The sequence below is a fragment of the Serpula lacrymans genome, assembly GCF_000218685.1.
Source record: "Serpula lacrymans var. lacrymans S7.9 unplaced genomic scaffold SERLAscaffold_12, whole genome shotgun sequence".
Classification (NCBI taxonomy): Eukaryota; Fungi; Basidiomycota; class Agaricomycetes; order Boletales; family Serpulaceae; genus Serpula; species Serpula lacrymans.
This window is the reverse complement of record NW_006763301.1, coordinates 1,343,355-1,365,752: the sequence shown is the minus strand read 5'-3', so window position 1 is coordinate 1,365,752 and position 22,398 is coordinate 1,343,355. Positions and strand designations below refer to the sequence as shown.

Here is a 22,398-nt window from a genome sequence, read left to right as displayed (position 1 = left end):
CTATAGAACACTGGTACTATAAATAGATAGTTACCATACACGTTAGGTGGGGACAGAAGAGGAACCCATAAGCAGAAGGAAAGACAGAAAAAGGGATCTTCATTAAAGAAGTGTTGATCCAGATTTGTCATCTGGGGAACTTTTTTGAATGCCCTTTGCCACCATATTCCTACCAGATCCCGATTCTGCCCTATCCCGGGCCGACTATAAAACAAGAACGAATCACCCCAACCCTATCATTCCTATCACCATCCCCCACATCATCCCTAAATGTCTTACGACACATATCGAGAGAACCCAGACATGGCCGAGAGCACCGACATGTCAGATTTGCGGGACGCGTTACCGCATATTCAGCCGCGCGAACCATCGCCGGCAACCAACCAGCAGCAAATGCAGAACCTGCAGAACATCATCTTGGCGGCGGTCAACAGCGCGATCGCAGACAACAACGAATTATGGGAAGAAAGGTTCTCATCGAAAGACGAAGAAGTAAGAGACTTGCGCAGAAGGCTCGCAGAGAGCGAAAGGAGGCAGCCTTCAGGGATGGGCCTGCCACGCGCACAAGAAGCAGAGTTTAGGAAAACGGCATTAGCAAAGCCGGAACCTTATGACGGAGACAAGAAGAAGTTTCGAAGCTTCTCGGAGTCATTAGAACTCCATTTTAGTGCAAACACAGCATACTTCTCCAGAGAAAGGAACCGGATAAGCTTCGCCTTATCCTATATGAGTATAGGGGCAGCAGCGGCCCTGAGAACAGAGTGGGTAGAGAGGAGGAAGATCGCAGAGGAAAGGTCAGATGCAGGAGAGATCACCCTCTTAGAGAGCTGGGCTCACTTTGAGAGGACCCTCAAAGACCATTTCGCTGACACACACGAAGAAGAAAGAGCGAGATACGAAATTATATACAAAAAACAAGGAACTCTAACGGCCCAAGAGTTCTTTGTAAAATTCGAAGAGTTGAGAAGACGGGCCGGCTACGATACCAAACGGAACGAACAATTCTTGATCACACTGATCAGGAATAACATAAATGGTCCGCTCATAAAACAGATCATTTATAGTGGAAACGTTCCCACAACATATATAGAGTGGAAGACGAGGATCGTCACAAACGACCAATTGTGGCGAGACCAAGTAGAGAACGAGCGGATGTTGAGAGGATCAACCAGCGGCAGCTCCGGTACAGGGAACCGGGGACCCAATGGAAGATACCAAGAGAAGGGTGCTTCGGAGAGGAAGACCGAGACGGTGGAAGCGAAGAAAGACGGCACGGGTACACTATACACCGGGGCCGGAAAAGAGATGGAATTAGACAAGCAGAAGTTCCGAACCGAAGGACGCTGCTTCAAATGCGGAGAGAAGGGCCATAGGGCCAGAGACCATCAAAATGGACAAATACCACAAAAACCAAAATTCGATCTCCGAGCAATGTTAGAAGCAATGCCAGAAGAAGAACGAGCTAACTTGCTCCAGGGTTTTTAAGAAGGCCAGCTGCGACTCCTTGCCAGACTGTGCCAAAGAACTTTGTAAATAGATATGCCCTCCTACCTGTTGAAAATCTTGATGCCACATGTACCAGTAACGATGAAAATGATATTGCTTTATTTAAAGATGCACAAGATTTGAAACGAAAGGAACAATCTATGAAAGAGGAGAACCTGAAAGGGAAACGTGTTGAAAAGATTCCCAAACAGGAAGCGGCGCACTCGAAAGAGAAAGGCGCAGCACAGGAAGCGGTGCACTCGAAAGAGAAAGGCACAGCACAGGAAGTGGCGCACTCGAAAGAGAAAGGCGCAGCACAGGAAGCGGCGCACTCGAAAGAGAAAGGCACAGCACAGGAAGCGGCGCACTCGAAAGAGAAAAGCGCAGCACAGGAAGCGGCGCACAAGGTACCTAAAGGGGAAAGGGCCACGAAAAGCGCAGCAACTACGAAGGAGACAACTGAAGCACAGAATGTTACGACTCAATTGGGTAGCGTAACCGAAACTGATGCTTCGACCAGCTCCAAAGAGGTCAGGAACACCTCTAATAAAAACCTAGATAAAAAGAATCAGAAAACACCATGGACAGCTGCCTGGATAGCGGAAAGACTACGAGACCAAAAGGAAGAAAGATCTATTGGTATTCTCAGTAGTTGGACCCATAGAAAAAGAGGATTGGAAGTCAATGCAGACTTGATAAAAGAACTGAATGCTTTACCAATTCACGAAACGGTATTAGCACTGGAAGAACTGAAGAAGCCTAAGCAATTCATTAGAGGCACTCAGGGAAACCAGATGAACATCACCTGCAGACTAACAAACCTTGCATCCCATCAATCAACGACGATTGAGGCATTACTAGACAGTGGCTGTACCGGAAGTTGCATAGATAACAAATTTGTTGAAGAACAGGGATATGAAAGGCATAGAATCCCTAGACCAATCCCAGTCTACAATGCTGACGGCACTCTAAACCGAGACGGCAGTATTAAAGAATTCGTGGAAATATTGGTGGAGATTAACGACCACGCCGAAAGACTCCAGCTAGCCGTTACCAATCTTGGAACTGGCAGGATGTTCCTAGGCCATGAATGGTTAAAGAAACACAATCCCACGATAGACTGGAACATGTCACAATTAGACTTCAATAGATGTCCATCAGACTGCAACATGATGGTAAGATTCTTTGATCCTGAAGAAGATCTGGAAATGTATTGCCCGGAGGTCAATCTTGAAGAGGGGGATAAAATTATCCAATTCAATTTCTTAAACGTTGAAGACACATCCATTCCTGACGTCATGCACCATATCCGCGCTCACGGCACGACTGCACAACAACTTGCCGAAGCAGCAGGAAAAGACCAGAAAACAGGTGGATTCGAAGGCATTGTACCAAAATACCTTCATGAATTCAAAGATGTCTTTGACAAAAAAGAATTTGACGCCCTCCCTGAAAGAAGACAATGGGACCATGCAATCGAACTGATACCAGGCGATCATACGATAGACTGTAAGGTTTATCCATTAGCACTAGGAGAACAAGAACAGTTAGATGCATTCCTAAAAGAGAACTTAGACTCAGGACGCATCAGACCTAGTAAATCTCCGATTGCTTCACCATTTTTCTTCATCAAAAAGAAAGACGGCAAACTCCGACCCGTACAAGATTACCGAAAATTAAATGAAATCACCATAAAAAACCGATATCCATTACCTCTGATTAATGAACTTGTAGACAAGCTCAGAGGCGCCAAGTATTTCACAAAACTTGACATAAGATGGGGATATAATAACATTCGGATCAAGGAAGGAGACGAACACAAGGCTGCATTTAGAACAAATCGCGGCCTGTTCGAACCGTTAGTAATGTTCTTTGGATTAACAAATTCACCAGCTACATTCCAAACTATGATGAATTCTATATTCAAAGACCTAATTGATGAAGGAAAAGTAGTGATCTATCTGGACGATATTATGATCTTCACAAAGACGATAGAGGAACACCGAGCAATGACGCGACGTGTACTTCAGATCTTACGAAAACACCATCTATACCTAAAACCGGAAAAATGCGATTTCGAAGAAACAGAAACAGAATATCTGGGATTAATCATCTCGGAAAACGAAATACGCATGGACCCGATTAGGGTGAAGGGAATCCTAGATTGGCCAGAGTGCAAAACGAAGAAACATGTGCAAGCCTTTTTAGGATTCGTTAACTTCTATAGAAGGTTTATCGAAGGATTCGGATCAATAGCGAAACCGCTTACTAAACTGACCGGTAAAGAAGAGTTTATATGGGGAAAAGAACAAAAAGAAGCCTTCGAAGAGATAAAAAGAAGGATAAGCACAACCCCCGTATTAGCACTCCCGACCAATGACGGTCAATACCGAGTAGAAGCGGATAGTAGCGACTATGCTCTAGGAGCAGTACTCTCTCAAGAGCAAAATGAAGTCTGGAAACCAATAGCTTATCTATCTAAATCTCTCAATCCAACTGAAAGAAACTACGAGATATATGATAAAGAACTATTGGCTATTATGACGGCTTTAGAGGAATGGCGCCATTACCTAATGGACGCCGCGAAAGAGTTCGAGATCTGGACTGATCATCAGAACCTAACATATTTTAAACAACCTCAGAAGCTTAATAGACGACAAGCAAGATGGGTTAGCGAACTGGCCAATTATCATTTCACATTACATCACAAGCCAGGCGCTACTCACATCAAAGCCGATCTATTATCCAGACGATCAGACCATGACGAAGGAAAGAATGATAACGAAAATGTTACCTTATTGAAACCAGAACTATTCTCCATTAATATGACTCTATCACACGAAAAAAGGCAACAGATAGCAGTTGACGATGCCAAAAACATAGAGATCACAAGATGGATTCATAAAAGGATGAACAACATTGACGAACTCGTTCAAAAGGTCAAGGACAAAATAGACAACCGCCAAGACGGCTGGTGGACCGATGAAGGACTCATCTACTTCAAAGGTCGCATGTATGTCCCAAAGGACCGAAAACTCAGAGAAACGATCATAAGAGACAATCATGATTCCCCAATAGCTGGTCACCCAGGCCGGTATAAAACAAAGGAATTGATTACCCGATGGTACTGGTGGCCATATATGGACAAAGACGTCCAAGAATACGTAACCGGATGCGAAACCTGTCAAAGAACAAAAACAGATCATCAGAAAAAGGCCGCACCGTTACATCCGAATGAGATTCCAAGCCGCCCCTGGCAAATCATATCAACGGATCTCATAGGACCATTACCAGAATCGAAGGGTTACAACACTATCATGGTAGTTGTTGATCGCTTTTCAAAAATGATCAGGATTATGCCAACACATGCTGAGTTGAACTCAGAAGGAGTAGCGAGACTATTCAGAGACAATATATTTAAACTTCATGGATTACCCGATAAGATCATCTCAGATCGAGGAGTCCAATTTGTCTCTAATTTTATGAAGGATCTCTACACAATGCTAGGTATAAAGGGAAACCCATCAACTGCTTATCACCCACAAACCGATGGTCAAACAGAGAGGATTAATCAAGAGATAGAACAATATCTCCGAATCTTTGTTAACCATAAACAAGACGATTGGGCAGACTGGTTACCATTAGCAGAATTCTCCTATAACAATAAAGAACATTCAGCTACCGGCTTCAGTCCTTTTTATTTAAATAATGGGCAACACCCAAAAATAGTAGAAGGAATTAGGAAAGGAGTAAAGAGTGAGAGTGCGGAAGAGTTCGTAGAAAGAATGAAAGAAACAAGGGAAGAAGCAGAAAAATCTCTGGCAAAGGCAGCCGAGATTATGAAGAGATCATATGACAAAACAAAAAAGGAAAGTCTTGAATATGAACCAGGAGACAGGGTTTATGTAGAAGCCGAGCACATCACAACTGATCGACCATCAAAGAAACTGGATGATAAACGACACGGACCATTTGTAGTCGAAAAGAAAACCGGACCGGCCGCTTACAAATTAAAACTACCCGGAAAATGGAAAAACGTATATCCAGTATTCAACGAAAAAATCCTCCATCCCTATAAAGAACCAACCTTTCCTGGTCAAAAGAAACCAAAACCTCCACCCCCCGCTGAAGTTGACGGACAAAGAGAATACAAAGTAGAACAAATACTTGACTCACGATTGAAACGTGACAAGTTAGAATACCTGGTACATTGGAAAGGATATGGAAAGGAAGAACGAACATGGGAACCTGAGCGAAATGTCAAAAATTCGCCAGAACTAGTCAAAGACTTCCATGATCACTTCCCATCTGCTCCACGCCGAATCAATTTCTTACTTCATTATCAACCGTTCGAAAACTTTACAGAATTTTCCCATAAAAATAGGATATTTAACTGGGAAAATGGCAAACTTGAACAAACCTTTCGGGACGAAAGTCCTAAAAAGGGGGGTAATGTCACGATCCTCTTCTCCTACACCTAATACTTCACCTTTCATCTCCAACTCTGACGTAGAAACACTCATCTCTCCTTATCTTATCACGTAGCTTTCCTTATCTTATCTTCTTATCTCATCATGTGACCCTAAGTCACATAATCACTTACCAATCATCTTACCAAGCTAAACACGATACATCCTCATGTCTATCAGTCAGCGCCTCATGGCTGACATGAGTTCTTACATATATAAGTAGACACCCAACGATGTACATACCTTAGCTTTTGATTTCGTCTTTATACACTTGTTCAACTACTTGCTAGAGATTGACGTTGAGTTGCCTGGTTTCTTCCAGTAGTGCAACTCAGTCGTTATAGATGTCCCTTTTCACCGCACCGGTAGCAAAGTCCCTTCTGTCGGTACTCTGCTTTGTCGACCTTCATGGGGTCACCGGATTGGGTATATAGGTACCCGGTTGCATCCTTCTTTCTCTCGACCTTTGGTTCGGTCGTCTTTCCTCCTCCGTCTTGCTTCTTTCTCTCCGTACTCCTGAAGCTCTCTTTCTCCACCTCTCTATGACGCCACAAGTAGTCGATGCGGATCAGTTCCTTCTTCCATTCTTCGTAGTTGGCCGGCTCTCGGCCGCCGTATATTACCTGATTGACCAGGGGTTCGTTCATGTTCCTACGTAAAAGTGAAATGAGGAAATCCTCATTGGCTACTTGGAGGTAGCTAGCCTCCCTCCTCAGTTCCTCGAAGTGTTCAAAGTGCTTCTCGGCCGTGTTTTTTCCTTGTCGCAAGATCATAATGTCGTTGCGGGCGGCGAGTTGCTCGTGAACGTTCTTGAACCGAGTCTCCATCTTTGTAGCGAACCACTCAAAATTCTCGTAAGTGGTTTTGATGCTTTCTCCTCACATCCTCCTTGCCATCTTCGTTTCCATCCACTCTGTTCTAAAAGCAGCCGCTGCTCCTCCTGTCATAAAAGAAAGCACGTAAGCGATCTTCCTTCTTTCATCCGCGAAATACTCTTCGTCATCTTCAAAATTAAGCATCAAGGCTTCGCGGAAAGCCTTATACTTCTTTCGGTCTCCATCAAAGTTCTCAGGCTTCTGGAGAGCCGTTCTGGTTCTGTCTACGCGCTTCGGCTGCGTAGTGGGTGGCGGCGGTGCGGATGCGGCTGGAGCGGACGTAGAAGAACTCGACGTAGCTAACCTCAGCTTGGCTAGCAATTCGTCTACTTCTTCTTTGGCCTCTCTCAACTGTGTTTCGTATAAATCGTGGAGCCTCTTCTGCTCCTGCTCTATCCTGGTCTGAACGTATTGTTCCAGTCCAGCTTCCTGCGATGTCGGGGGTTGGGGTTCTAGCGGCGGGAGCGCGTCCCATAATTCTCCCATCCCCATTTCTGGTGTGTCCCGCTCTTCGCGCGGACCTCGCCATTCTCCGAATGCTGCCGTCGTCATGATCAGGGTAAGGGGTGTGGTAACGGGTTCTAATCGGTTCTATCTCTGGGAATGTGAAATAGATTTCCCAGGCTATTCTGTTCTCAGAATGGAAGCGTTGTTCTGCTAACCACTCTTCGAAATCACCAGGTTGCATATACGAGAGTTCCCCGATGATAAATCGGATCAACACTTTCTCGAATAAGTTCAACCAGACTATCTTTCTCTTTGAGTCAAGCGGTTCCTCTTCTGTCCCGCACTGACTGTGTACGTAACTAATCTAATCTGAGAGATATCGGTGTTCTAATTGTATAGTAATTGGGGTCCAAACGGTTGTCCCAATGATACCCAGCGAGTAACCGCGTGCAGGTCTTTTCCGACTGGCGGAGGCAAGTGCCCGGCCTGGTCAGAAGTGTACGGAAGCTACTTTAAACTAAGTAATACCTATCGGGCTCCACGCCGTCAAGGGTTCTAGCTACTGGGTTGGAAGGGGGAGTGAGGGGGATGTTAACAAACGACTCAGTGGGTGAGACGTTGGCAGGAAAGAATGAGATGATGGTGTCGGGTCGGGTGATAGGTGATGTGATGATAGTTTGTGTGAGGTGAACGTAGAGTTTGGCGATGCCAAAGAGTATGAGTGCAATGAGGGGGAATAGGATGATGATAAGGATAGCTATGATTTTGCTCATCGACAGGTGTCGTACCAAGTTGTAGATTGTGTAAAGACCCTAGCTGTATGCCGGTGACCCGAGCAGCGGAGGACTTAAATCTTAACAACAAGTGTTCAGACAAGCAAGTATAAAAGAGTAAATCTACAACTGGGGTATGTACATGGATATCGTGCTAGTTATATAGGAAAAGGCATGAGGCTACGGGGAGGTATGACGTAGCGTATTGGTAACTAACATGTGTATGTAGTGAGGCTGATTGGTAATGTGTATTACTAATAGATCACGTGATACTTGATAAGATTAGATCAGGAAGAGATTAGATAAGGTGAGATAAGAGTTTCTATCTCTTGATTAGATAAGAAAGCTGAGTCAGATGGGTATGATCGTGACAGATGGCTGCCACCCCAACACCGATGCCCTAGAAACAGTTTGTAAGCCCCAGTATGGTGTGTTATTGTTTGTTTATTCTGAATTACTCTTCTGCTGAAGGCCATTTTTTGCTAATGACGACTTCTCCATCACCACCTCCTTCAACCTTCAACCCAACCTAGACAGCCCCAGCAATGTCAATGTCAAAATAAAAAGGTCTTTTTTATTTATTCTACACTGATACATTACTATTTACGATTTCTAGGCTACTTCTGGAAGACCTAATATATGAAAGGTGATGATGTGGCATCATTTTTCTAGCTCTAGTAGCATGCACTGTAAGTGTTCATTTGGTCGTTTATTTATAAAATAAACTAACAATCAAAATTGTCTACCAGATTGAATGTGTTTTACTAGGTGCTGTCAATAATGCTATAATTGTAACAACCAAGAGTTAGTTACTCTGGCGCACATAGGAACACACTATAAAGGTAGTGAATGGGGAGTGGTTACCCTTAGGCTGCAGAGAGTTTGTTGGTTAACAACAGGAGGACTCACTCAGGAGTCTCCTGGATCTATTGGGGTATATATACTAATACAGAGTGTTTGTACTTATGTATTGTACAGTGGATAAAGTTAGTGGCTGATGATGTCATGGGGCTTAGCCCGCATGACCAGCTCTACTGTGTGAGAGAGTTGTATCTAAAATAAGAAAAAGGCAACACGGCGCGAGAAAGAGGAGTTTGAATAAAAGGGGAAGTGCCGCGTGGCACCATGTGTGAAAGCTAAAGTATACAAGGTTAAAGCAGAGAATGAAAATGAAGGAAAGGTCCAAAAATTGTGTTATCGTAACACTACCCCCCTTCTTAGGCTTGACTTCCAGGCGAGACCAAATACCAGAGGTGGTAGTTAAGTTTTTGGGCATAGGTTGAAAAAGGGAATTAAAAAGTTTTGAGTCCATGCCTCTAAGCTTCCTAGGAGCTGAGGGGTACTTAGAATAAAATTCGCGAACGGCATCGCGGGAATTGTCCAGATGGTCTTCTGGTTCCCACGTTCTGTCCTCGTCTCCATAGCCCTTCCATAGGACTAGGAACTCTAATTTGCCACACTTCAAGCGTGCATCCACCACCTGTTCGACTTCAAACTCTTCTTCACCTTCCTGGGTGACTACTACCGGTCCAGGCCGGTCTACACGCTGTCCCGGCAGCGGTGTCGATGATGAGAACTGCAGTTAGAAAACCACACACAAAACAAACTAACACACAATCCTCCCAGATTCCACGGAACTTGTTTATGGGCTTTGCCTCCTAGAACAGTGGAGTGGTCTGGTTGTTCGTGGGGTGGTACGTATAAAGATCCTTCAAAGTAAAACCCAGAGGTGTATGAGTGTGGGTTTTGAGGAGGAGGGATAGTTGAATTTATAGAAGGATAGGGGCTTGGTGACGAGTATAGACGAGCACTACCTTGCTAATCGTAGCACAAGGTAGGTTTGAGAACGACAATATGACGAGGTTCCCAGTGATAGCAGGCTCCTGACGCACAAACTGTAGTGCTCAGAAGGACTCTAATCGAAGGGGATGTCAATCACTTTCAAAAAGTGACGAGTGACGATGACAGCAGTTAACAGTGGTAGGAGTGGGAAGTGTTGTGACCACTCTGGATCACAAGTAGTAGAGTAGTGAACTTGAGAGTAGAGAAGAAGTCTGGATTGGATTTCTTGTTTTTTTTTTTTTACAAGGTAAAATACAGGGGTTTATATAGTAAAAGAAAAGTAGGCTATGCACAGTATAGCTGTGCAAAAAGAATGAGAAAGAACATGAAGGAAGGAATGTATGCTGACGAATCCTGCGTAGGTAGTACAGGATAAGATTGTCAAAAAAAGGAAAAGAAAGAGATAGAACAATGAATGCTGTGAGTAATGTCACAGGTTTGTACAGCCATAAAGTAAAGTCCAATAGCAAAAAGAGAGCAGGAAAATCATGATGTCATGGGAAGATGCAGTAAAAAAAGGGCAAGGCAAAACACTATCAGTATCAACACAGTTCCTTTATTGTCAGTCAGGCATTCTAAAAAAATATGTGTCCATAAAAATGATTCAAAAATCAAAAATAATCGCACTGTAAATGAATGTTCTGCTGAAGAAAAAGAAACTGGAGCCACCGGTCCACCACCTAGTCCAAATCCGACAGTTCCATGGCCTTACCAATGGACTGGTTGTGTTGGACCACCTGATCAAACGAGGGAGGGAGAGGAGTAGTTCCAATTTGGAACAAGTGAGTCCCAGGCAGCGTGTGATAGGTGTAGCTGTAGCGAAGACGATGGACAAAAGATAAGTGTACCCAAGTGAATGGGACAGCGATGAACATGGGCAATGCAAGGGGATGAACCTTCTCCAGCTCAAAAATTACCCACCCACACTCCAACCAGGCAAGACGAGCGACCAATGTTTTGATAGTATATGATGGCAGATCGACGTCATGAAGATGGACCTGTTGCCCTATTTGGACCGGCCGCCGGGGCTTTGCTGATATCAGCAGTGGCACGTGGTAGTCAACGGATCGGCGACGGAAGCGGATAGGAAGTGGTGACATCAGAAATGGTGGGGGTGCAAATAAGATGAGGAGGAGGAGGGTGGGGGTGACAAACAAGTGGATTAGAATGGGGATCCAGAAACGACCATCAGGTGAGGATAAAAAGGAGAGGAAGGGGCCCATGGTGGGGCTAGGCAAAGGAAGGGGAGTAAGGGAAACGACAAAAGCGAGGGCGCAATGCAATGTGTAGCCAGTGGCGACGCGAAAATTTGCCGAAATGCCGAAACGCGGAAAGTACCGGATGGAAAAGCAAAGGTGAGCATGACTGGATTGCCTAATAGAGGTGGTGCTGATCAGCCACAAGTTCAAAAAGGGCAATATTAATTACTATTCCATGTGGCACTGTGCCTGTGTGGCGCAAAGGCGAGTCTTTTTGAATATTCGCTTCGTTATTGACACCTGTTCATGCTACCAATCAACTTTGGTGCATGACACCGGTTGCATCCGGTGTCCAACAATAGTACAAGTTTTATCTAGTGACTATTTTTCTTTCCATATCTGTGACATTTGTCTTAACCAACTTTCCTTGTATTTGCAAAGCACATTTTATCATAAATTTGATACTCGCAACAGTCACAGTCACACTGCATGGGCAATAGAGTTATAAAAGCGGCTGTTGAATATATTAAGATGCCTTGCTCCGCGGTGTTTAAAATTCCAACCGTAACCAAACGACCACCATAATTACAGCTAAATTCATATTGATAGACCAATATTTTGAAAAATCACACGCATAGGAGTTTGACTGACTTTCCACTGAGTTGAATTGAGTTGGAATATTAGACTAAATCTTTAAAAAAAGGCTAAAATGATGTGGTTAGACTCTGACAGAGTCACATGCAGGTGGCCGGCACTTAAAATTATTCGTACTCCGTTTCGTCTTCCTGTACGTGTGCTCTCACGTGGTGGTTTATCGATATGAATTTAGCTGTATGTGACTTTGGCGTTATTTTTGTGACATCCGGTTGGCCCATGAAATCTGGGAACGAAATGGCTCCCCAATATAGTCATCAATGTGACATTGATTGCCATTGTCACAATGAAGTAACATGAATAAAGTTCTTCTCCTGATGATCATGATATGATATGCCGCGGTACCAATAGTAACCATCATACAGAAGGCGGTCCACACATCTCTGCAGTTTACCAGGACAATACAAGTATCGAAACCAGTTTTTCCCTCTCAAGTGTATCTGAGGCTCACAAACGAACGGTCTAGGCTCTCAGGCTAACTATCTACTTCTGCTTGGCTCAGAATGGCTGGATTCTCGAAAGTAACACTTCCTGACGGCATCGAACTGGCTTATGAAATCCTGGGGTCGGATCATCTTGGTCTAGCCATACCAATAGTCCTGGTTGGCGGGATGACATCCTGCAGAGTTGATTGGGAGCGCTTGAGTTCAAGACTCGCGCACAACCGACCGGGTAAGTCTTCGCGGTAACATGACCCCTAAACACTTACACAAATCTGATTTCTTCGTTGAAACGCAGTCCTTATATATGACCACAGGTAATAAACTCCCTTCTTACCTTAAATTAGAAGCTGACTTCATGTGAAAGAGGAATGGGTGACTCCACCTACGAAGAGAACGACAGCTTCACGATCGAGTCGCTCGCCAGGGATCTCCTTTTCCTCCTTCAGTTTATTGGATGGAATGAACTCGCAATTTGCGGGCATTCGATGGGAGGTAAATTTCACCCCGTGATAGCTTGTATTCTGCGTACTGAATCACACTTTAGGTGCTATTACACAACAGCTCCTTTTTCTCCCTCACCATGCCACCGAACCAACGCCTTTACCATTCCATGTAACACATGTTGTGTTAAGTGCAACCTTACCGGCGGTCCTACGAGACCCTCGTTACGGTGTCAAATTTGCCCCAAGACCCGCAGGTCCCTTGACAGAGGATATAAAGAGAAATGTCGTGCGGCAGTCCATGGCGGCCAACTACGACCCAGAATGGTTTGCTGATGAGAAAAATCAAGCAAGGATCAACTGGGCAGTGGAACACGGAATTATTGGCCGGTAATTTTATTTTTTTCATACACCGGGCCCTACTGACGCTCTGACACTAGACCGTTCAAAACAATCGGTTGAGTGACTATTTAACCTGAACTGCAGTCCCTACTGATGACATTACTTCAAAATATATCAATAGAGAAACAAAAAAGAGCTGTACGTACTTTTTGTGAGAGTCGCCAACGTGCGAGCTGAATCGGATTAATTCTATAACAGGTCTCGCGTTTTGATTTCGGTGGTCTTCACTCGAAACTCTCGTCTGACATCCCTTTCTTGATCATCCACGGTAAACTTGACCAAATACTGCCTTTCTCCAATGTAGAAGCATTTCAAAAAGTCATACCTTGGGCAAAAGTTGTACAGGTTGGTGATCGTCCTGGAGAGATACCAAGTTACCAATTTGGGCATAACTGGTTCGAGTACTTCCAAGCACAGACATGGCTGGACGCTATAGAAGTATTTCTGCAGAGTACTGGTAGTGATAATGCGGAGGATAAAGCCCGTTTGTAGTGGACATATGGTTTAACTGTACTTGTGGCGGCATTGAAGCACTCGGATCAAGTCCGTCCAGGCATATTGCGTTCATTAAGCGTATCCACGTTGTGTTTTCACGCTTATCTTCCATACAAAGCTGGACAATCGGTGGTGGTCGGAACTTTCACGACGCATTCATCAACCGCCCTTCTCGTTTCAGATCGAGTACTTTGATGATGTTTTGCTGAAAATCTCATGCTGCAGGCCATTACCAACTGATCTCAAACGGTTCACCCTATATGACATGCTCACAGCTACTGAAAAAGCCCATGTCACTACGCTTACCATTATATATGTGCACTTGGACGGTGACTTTCTCGACAAAAATAGTCGATGGAAAGTCGGTGGTAATGCTATGGCTTGCAACTTGGAGATGATCACTGTCTCGAGTTGTCAGTGTTGTTCCGAGGTCGTACTGAACAGAATGGTAGTTAGGCGGCTTCCAATTGCTTTGAAAGTGCTCGAGAATGACTGGCGAGAACATGTATCGACCTGCATTTTCATATATCGTCTCCCATCGCTGATTATTATTACAATCTCTAATGCTCCAGGGATATGATTCATGCTCCAGGTCTTAAAACCTTCGCAGTCCACCATGACTTTCTCTGGTTAGAGTTGTTGTTGTTTTTTTTGCTTTGTTTGAAGAATCGAAGTAACACAAATGTATATTTAACTTGCAAACCGTATGAGTATGGTAATCATGTAGGTAAAACATATAACAACCACAGGGGTATTAAGGCTTAGTCCGTAACGCTGCACATAAAGTGTCCACCTGATATAGCCATCTACTCAACGTCACTCCCACTATCCTGCTCTTCTGCCCCATTTCCTACCGCCACAGTTTCATTCATTTGATGCAACGTAGGCTGGCGTTGCGAAGTGGGACTTGTGCTTTTAGCAGCTGACGGCGAAGCAGTCAGTGACGTGCTCCTCGACCCCAGACCTAACATGTACATCCCAGACAACGTCCGGGGGCGAGAACCGGCCCTAGCCGGAGAATATCCAATTCCCAAACCTACAGGCGAAGAAGATGGTGGAACTGACATGGCAAGTGAAGGCATAGGTATTCGCAGTCCCAAATTAGCAAGTGGGTCTGAGCTATCTCCAGACGACCTATGTAAAGATGTTTGATGTCGCGTGAAAGATGGCGAGTGCCTTAGTCGTGGAGACGTCATAACCGACCCAAAAGTAGGCGCAGGACTGGATGGGCGGGGCGCACCAGCGCCCAGCAAGCCAGCAGTCCAGGAAGACCAGTTCGAGGACGTTTTCGAAGGGCTTTCAGCAGCTGCAGCTGGACTGAGCATCGAATCTACAGTGGGCAATTCGTGCACAACACGTTTGACTGCCGCTATGTCGTGCTGCAGATCGTCGAGTTTGCGAGAAAACCGATGCATCGCTCTATCTACAGCAGGATCGGTACCGTCCACAAAGGCAGTGAGGTTTTGCTCGACTTGGGTACGCTCAGTAGCGTCGGCTATGGCGCCTGGTACGGCGAGAAGGGTTTCAAATCCATGTGCCACAAGTTCTTCATCCGCAATGCGGATCTCCAGCTCAACTCGCGTGTCTTCGTTGAAATCATCGAGGCGCTCGATGACCCTTTCAAGCGCCGAAGACGTGTTTGGTTCGGTTAAATGTTCGGTTAACGGCAACAGAGAGCGCTTCAGGTCTTTGAGGGCAAGATGGCAATCGCGGAAGGCACGTTGAAAGGTATCGTAGCGAACTTGTACTTGGGCAAGTGACGATATGAGACATGATATATTGTCAAGAGAAGACTCCAACTCGGAACTAAGCTCCTCATCCCCTGTTTGAGATGGTAAATATAGCAGAGATGAAGCAGACGAGGGGGCATCTTCCACGATATCGACTACAGAGAGATCACCGATAGATTGAGATGGTTCATCTTCAGGGCGCAATATGTGAACAGCCTGTGACCTAGGAGTTAATGGACTAAGTAGTTCGTTCGGTGGAGGGTTCACTTCGGCCATTTGTAGTTCAGGTATATTATCCTTGCAGTCTTTTTCTGGTATGGGCCGTGAAGGTGAAGGCATGGGCAACGTCTGTGTGTTTTGCCCAAAGACAGGTGAATGTCGTAGGTTCGTGAGGTCATCAGGAGAGCCAGTAACATGAGCACTTCCGGAGTAAGGCGATTCCTCAGGCACTGAGGATTTGTCACGCACAGGTGCTTGAGTTTCTTGGAAATGAAGACCCGTACCATTGCTGTTGGACGGCTCAGCAAAAATGCCATTCATGGAGAGATCTTGAGGCAGGGTTGCGGATTGAGGCGATGGGCTCGGTGGGTCATTGATCAGCGTAGCAGAGGAAGATATCCTTGCTCCTGAGTCGGATCGAGAAATAGGTGAATGCAGTGACGGCACTAACTCAGGAGCTATAGGAGGAGAAGTAGGAGGCGCTACCAGAAGCAAATGTCCAACTTGTTTCTCTAGCTCCATTCGCCTCTCTGTTTCTGCCTGCAGCTCGTGGGTGAGTGCTGACACGGCATCTCGGGCCGCTACAACTCGTGCAAGTGCACCAGCAGAACAGCCATCAAGCGAAAATTCCCCGCCATCGAGCGCGTCTAATAAGCCTTCGGCATCCTGTACAGCCCGCTCGAAGGAAGAACGCAGAGTAATCTCGCCATCCTGGCCTGAAGTAGAGCGCTCGAATAACTCCTGAGCCCTGCGGGACCAACGACGCAGCCCTTCGGTGATACTTTCCTCGCGGGCAAGGAGTGCCAGACGCAGCGATATCTCACGTCTGCGACCGTACGTTTCACGGGCAATGTCGAAGGACAGCTCATCCAGTGCATCACGTAGCCTACCCGCTTGGCGTCGTTCCACACCTAAAGAATGCTCTAACTGGTTAATCTGGGCGCTGAGAGTGTTGACAGTGCCTGCATGTCGGGCCCTGAGAGCCTCCATTGCCTTTTGAAGCGCATCAGTAGACGACTGAGAAAATTTCCTGAAGGCGTTGAAACATTCAAGGTCAGATATACCATTTGTATAAAACACACTGACATGTAACGGGAGACCATTTTCGCCGCCGTGTTATCGTCCATTCGAGCTTTATCCAGCTCTGTTTGAGCATGAGAAAGTAGGAAGCGATCACGTTTGGAAGTTTTCTGTTCTGATTCTAGTTTCGTTTCCAAAACGGATACTTTCCCTTGCAGTTGGCTGATTACAGCTTCCAGTTTCTCGGTCTCGCTATTGAATTCTGTCAACAGTTTATGCAGACCAGACTTGCCTTCGTGGAGACTGTCCACTAGAGTCACATTAGAAGATGAACTGTGAGCTAAGCCATTGGTGTGGAGGGCGTGGAGGGAGGAAGGGAGAGATGAGTTTGAGCCCGGTCTGCCTTCTATAGACCTCACCAGGTCTGCATACTCTTGGACAACGAGATCAGCCATTTTTCGCTCCTCCTCTGCGGCTCGGGCCTTTATTTCGAGATCCCTTTCTCGTACCTTGCTCTCCTCTTCTCTGGCACGCATGCGAGCAGCTAGCTCAAACGCTCCTTCGACATCTTGAGCTGCTTTTACTAGATCACTTCGGACAGAGGCCAGCTCAGCTGTCCGCGTAAGTAAGGCATCCTCTGCGAGGTCAAGCTTGTCGGAAACGCGTCTCAAAGCAAGTGTAAGTTCTTGCACCTGCAGAGAAGCTGGATGGGGCGTTATATCTGGATGGGCGCGCAATAAGGTGATTTCCTCTGTAAGGTGCGCATTTTCACGTTCCAGAATATGTATGCGTTCGAGGGTATGGGAGGTATCCAGTGAATGTCTCTGGAGCTTGACGGCGGCTATATGTGCTTCATGCTGTACACCAAAGGGGTTCAGAGCAACTAAACATCAGCCTGAGAGCTCTCGGGTGATATAAGCACATGATATGGCTGCACCTGAAAACGTGCTGCGGTGTTATGCAGACTAGTCAGCTCCAATACAAACGGGTGGTCTTCGCTGAGCTCGGCGTTCATGATGAAGACATGCAACAGCGACGAAATAGCGAGCTCGACGTTCGGGACCGTGAGCTGGCAGAGGGAATTCGGTCATTTCCGCAGTTTTCAGCCACACCAGCCAATTGGGACGGGTGACAAATAGATGTCAACAGGTCCTACAGGATTTTGGTTTTGGGCTCGGACTCACGACAGCCCTCGACCCCGTCCAGCTCAATCCTGGGGCTCAATTATTCTGATTACGATCTTGCAAAACCTCAGTTACAGCGAGTAACTATTTCTGTCTTTAATCCCATGATTTTATTAACTTTTTACCTTTTTTTCCCGTGTGTTTTAGAACCTTCGTTTGCCATCAAGAGCCAGGATCGACTTTACAGGTTTCTTACATTTATTCTACAACATTGGCTCCCTGGACTTGTCTCGCGTTTTTGTCTGTTTTTTATTATCCAGAAAGCCTCCTTCTTCTTGGTATGTTTCGATGGTACATGCTGATCCGTAACTGTTTTTTTCTGATTTTATCTATCCATCTCCCATCAGAAATTACCCTCGAATGAACGTACACATGGCGGCATCTCAGTCACCATATCCCCATCCTGGTCCTTCATCATATTACCAACATCCTCCACCGCCTCCACACTATGTTTATGGCAGCCATAGCCCTGGCCCTTATCAACTTCCGTACCCCCTCCCTCCCATGAATGGTCATCCGATGCACCCTCCTTCCTCCCCTCAAATGACTCCACAAGGCCGAGGAGGATACCCGCCCTCAAGAGGTGGCCCCAGCTACCAGCATTACCCTCACCCTCAACATCACTATCCGTACCCGCAACCCCCGCTCCAACACTCCCCTCATTCGCCCAATGCTTATGCACCGCACCATGGAAAGTACCCTCACGCCACCAGTGTACCTTATTCACCTTCGTATCCCATCCTTCCTTCTAGCCCTTATGGTTCTGCTTGGCCCTCCCAGCAACCTTTATCTCCGCTTCCCAAGCAGTTGTCCATGTTACCTCCTCTTTCACCTGGTCCGCCTCCTCCGACACAACCTCCTGGACAAGAAGACCCTATCCCTCCACTATCGAGCCAAAGCGACCGAGCCGATGTCAGCGCTCCTGCTTCGAGCTCCCTAGTCAAATCTCGTCCACCGGTTCAACAGACTGCACAAACTTCATCAATGTCTGAAACCGATTCCACAGAAACCCCGGAAAGGGCAACTTTATCTCCTTCCCCCTCTTCGCCTAAAAGCTCGGCTGCACAACCACCCATTAACAGGCGATATGGAGGTTGGGTAATATGGTCTAAGCGGCCTCACGACCCATCACACGCTCCAGGTATTATAATATCCCCTCGGGCACGACCCCCTCAAGACGTTATTCAATACGCACTGGACTTGCCGACACCTCCAGCTTCGCCTGTACCTGCCGAAAGCCATGCTTCCGAACAAGGCATAACCCAGGAGGGTGAAGCTAATACATCAAAGGAGCTCACACAGTCACCCCCAGAGCATGCTGACGTACCATCGTCTTCTGCTACCGAAACGACTCCCACCTGCTCGACAGCACCTGACACCCCAATGCCCGGGTCCCCTGTTTCTACGAACACTTCACTTTCTGTCGCTGCTGTATCCCCTGATAGAGGTAGGGCCTCCCAATCCCCTAAAGTCAGCACTCTCGCGGTCCCATCAATAGAAGAAAAGTCAACGCCTGAGGAGCTGACTTCCCCGCCGGCTGATATTTCTATTTCTCAGCCAGCTCCTACTTCCGTGCCTGCTCCTTCTCCTGCCCCTAAATCCGTTCCGAAATCTTGGGCCTCCCTTCTTCGATCGTCTGATGCTGCTTCTTCTTCAAAGACTTCAAATTCCCTTCCTACATCTTCTGTTGTTGGTTTCTCCATTCCGGCTACTTCCGCTCCTGAGTCTTCTATCCCTGTTCCTCCCAGCAAGAAGCCCGAACTCCTCGCATTGCTTAATTCGGGGCCTGCAGGTCCTGCAAATGCACCAAAAATCCGCCCGCGTGGTTTGATCAATAATGGCAATATGTGCTTTGCTAATGCAGTCCTGCAAGTACTTGTATATTGCCCACCATTCTGGCGCTTGTTCACAGAATTAGGACGTTTCCTTGGGGAAAATGGAACACAGGAAGAGAAGACAAAGATACCGTTGGTTGATGCTACCGTTCAATTCTTAAAGGAATTCCAACCGAAGGCCAGTGTTCAAGGCAAGGGAAAAGGCGTAGAGCGTGATTATGGATATCGTGAGGATCAAGAGGAAGATGGGTTTGACTCTTTCCTTCCGACTCATGTATATGATGCGATGAAGGAGAAGAAGCAGTTCGATCACATGCGGGTAAGTGCCTTTGTACAGTACTGTACATGTTATTCATCATTCGTGTGCTTTCAGGGTGGTCACCAAGAAGATGCTGAAGAGTTTTTTGGATTTTATTTGGATACTCTAGAGGAAGAGCTACTTTCTATCGTCTCATCAATATCGCCTGCTACGTCTAAACCCAACGCTCATGCACATGTAGAAGAGCGTGAGGAAGCGGCTCCACCGCCAGAAAGTGGATGGCTAGAGGTAGGAAGGCGGAACAAAACTGTTGTCACGCGGACGGTGAGAGGAAGGTTAGAGTGAGCTATGCTTCCAGATATTAATATACCTGATATATCTAGATCAAAACGGCTGAGTCACCAATAACGCGCATCTTTGGGGGCAAATTTCGATCGACGTTACGTGCCCCTCAACAAAAAGACTCGGTAATTGTCGAGGATTGGCGCTCGTTGCGACTGGATATTCAGGTACTTTCGGCGCTCCTTAATTCCTTTGAATTTGCTTACGATCATGCTTCGATCAATCCAGCGCGAGCAAATATACACTATAAAGGATGCCTTGGCTTATATTTCTGCGCCGCAGTCTGTGCAAGTGACATCGCCTGCGAGACCAGGTGTAGTTATCGATGCTAGTCAACTTGTCCAAATCGAGGCTTTACCGCCGATTCTAGTGCTTCATATGAAGCGCTTCCTGTACGATATGAATGCAGGCGGTGTGGCAAAGGTTGGAAAACAGGTGTCGTTTGGTCCTGAGCTGGAAATCGGGCCCGGTGGGTGTTGATTATTCGGAATGGCAATCCAACTTCTTATTAACTACTCATCATAGATATTATGGCGCCTGGTCGTAAAGTACAACCAACACGTTATAAACTCTTCGGCGGTACGAGCATTCCACGTTTTTTTATTCTTATATATCTAATGCATTATACAGTGTTGTACCATCATGGGCTCTCGGCTTCAGGAGGACACTATACTTTGGATGTGCTACATCCCAACAGAGACATGAGCACAAAACCACGTGAAGCGTGGATACGGATTGATGATGAATTGGTATCAGATGTGCGGGCTGAAGATGTATTTGGTGGACTGGAACGAGACGACAGATGTGCATACCTTCTCTTTTATCGTAGACTAGGTGGACCTGTTGCACGGACACAATGATTATGACATAGATATCGAATCTTATTTTGCTGCAACGCTTTCTGAGACTACTTCTGGATAACTTGGTGTATAACGATGACCTGACTTGGAGGGAACACGTTGTGGTAACAGGTAAATGTACTAGTAAGGTTTGTACTTTCGAGACTCCTTTAGTTTTTCTATTCGGGCTTTGTCTGCCTCCCAGTTCTTTTTGATATCCACAATCGCTGCAAGGGATAGTTGGCAGATCGTTGAGAAAATAATGTAGATGAAGCCAACCTTTGCGTTGTTTCTCTGCCTTCTGGAAAGCGTAGAATGACTCTTTCTCTTTGCCCTCCTTCTTTTTTCGATTGTTCATTTTCCCTGTCTCCTGGAATTTCTTGTTCGCAACCCCGACACCTCCACCAAGCGTCTGTCCATAAGCACCTCCGCGAGTGACCAAGGTGAATCCATCTTCGTCGACGACAGCCTCGCCCTTGCGATACGCCGCTTGTTGCTTGTTCTTTGCTTGTTCGTAGTCGTAGAGTTCGATCGCACTGTCAGCATGCGCTCTCACAGTGTCAAGAGGCGGCCGACATGAATCATGCAACGCCATATAGTGCGTTAATCCCCGCGGCTCTTCCGATGTAGGCCATGATTTCGGTTTGATAGGCCCTGAGATGGCCTTGTCAAGGGCAGATGAGTCAAGAAAAATAACATGTGCACATCCGCCTGTGTTTCGGAGTGTACGGAGTTGCGTAGTTGAGAGTGGTGTAACTGTTGGTGCTTTGGGTTGCTTTTCTTTGGAGACTTTCCGCTTTTTACGAGGCTGTTCCTCTGGTTGGCCTTCGGCGTCCTGAATCTCAACATCCTCTTCTGCGACTTCGCTATCGCTATCGCTCTCCTCATTCCTCAATTCTTCCTCTGGGCTGTGGTCAAAAACCACCCTCTCCACTGTCCCACAACTTTTGAATAGCAAAGATATCTCGCGTTCGGAGGCATCCGGTGGTACATTGACTAGGAATAGTGTTCGCCCGTCTGGTAGGTTTCTGTTCTTGCTTTTAGCTGATTTAGATACAGCGTGTGGACGTGCATATATGATGTGCGTTGATTTTTGGTAAGTCACAGGTAGTACGGTGAAGCCAGATACTGTAATCGGCAGAGTGTTCATCACTGTCTGAGCTAGATTTTTTATGGTCGGATATGGAAGGTGACGGTGGTTGTTTGGATCCAAGGGTGTTGCCAAATAACACTTACCGGTGGCAAGTGCAACCAAGGATCTTTGTACTCTTTGCCTACCATATTGTTGATTTGAAAGTCCATGTCAATATATACTTTGCCTTACTACTATTAGCAAGATATATCGATATCGACCGACTGTCGTCAATCCCAGAAATGGAAGATTACTCTTTTGCCTCATCCTTTTTTTAATGAATAGAACTAGAGACCAGCTATTTATGTTCAGAG

The 22,398-nt window shown here is 46.1% G+C and overlaps 5 protein-coding genes across 5 annotated transcripts; 1 reads left to right on the top strand and 4 right to left on the bottom strand.

Annotated features, from left to right (window-relative positions):
* Positions 1 to 6,292: 6,292 nt before the first annotated feature.
* On the bottom strand, positions 6,293 to 6,781 carry SERLADRAFT_441722 (uncharacterized protein; the record flags this gene model as incomplete). The annotated part of the gene is made up of 1 exon (XM_007322264.1): positions 6,293 to 6,781. One exon carries the CDS (start codon positions 6,779 to 6,781, stop codon positions 6,293 to 6,295), a length of 489 nt encoding a protein of 162 aa, XP_007322326.1.
* Positions 6,782 to 6,832: 51 nt separating this feature from the next.
* Positions 6,833 to 7,381, bottom strand: SERLADRAFT_441721 (uncharacterized protein; the record flags this gene model as incomplete). Its single annotated transcript, XM_007322263.1, has 1 exon — positions 6,833 to 7,381. The coding sequence occupies one exon, from the start codon at positions 7,379 to 7,381 to the stop codon at positions 6,833 to 6,835; it is 549 nt and encodes a 182-aa protein (XP_007322325.1).
* A 4,679-nt stretch (positions 7,382 to 12,060) lies between these two features.
* Positions 12,061 to 14,084, top strand: SERLADRAFT_476439 (uncharacterized protein; the record flags this gene model as incomplete). Its single annotated transcript, XM_007322262.1, has 7 exons — positions 12,061 to 12,416; positions 12,483 to 12,501; positions 12,552 to 12,679; positions 12,732 to 13,017; positions 13,068 to 13,084; positions 13,151 to 13,167; positions 13,228 to 14,084. 7 exons carry the CDS (start codon positions 12,248 to 12,250, stop codon positions 13,519 to 13,521), a joined length of 930 nt encoding a protein of 309 aa, XP_007322324.1.
* Positions 14,085 to 14,330: 246 nt separating this feature from the next.
* Positions 14,331 to 17,508, bottom strand: SERLADRAFT_441718 (uncharacterized protein; the record flags this gene model as incomplete). The annotated part of the gene is made up of 3 exons (XM_007322261.1): positions 14,331 to 16,503; positions 16,560 to 17,350; positions 17,431 to 17,508. 3 exons carry the CDS (start codon positions 17,506 to 17,508, stop codon positions 14,331 to 14,333), a joined length of 3,042 nt encoding a protein of 1,013 aa, XP_007322323.1.
* A 3,463-nt stretch (positions 17,509 to 20,971) lies between these two features.
* On the bottom strand, positions 20,972 to 22,146 carry SERLADRAFT_476432 (uncharacterized protein; the record flags this gene model as incomplete). Its single annotated transcript, XM_007322260.1, has 2 exons — positions 20,972 to 21,179; positions 21,232 to 22,146. 2 exons carry the CDS (start codon positions 22,100 to 22,102, stop codon positions 21,094 to 21,096), a joined length of 957 nt encoding a protein of 318 aa, XP_007322322.1.
* Between the last annotated feature and the right edge of the window lie 252 nt (positions 22,147 to 22,398).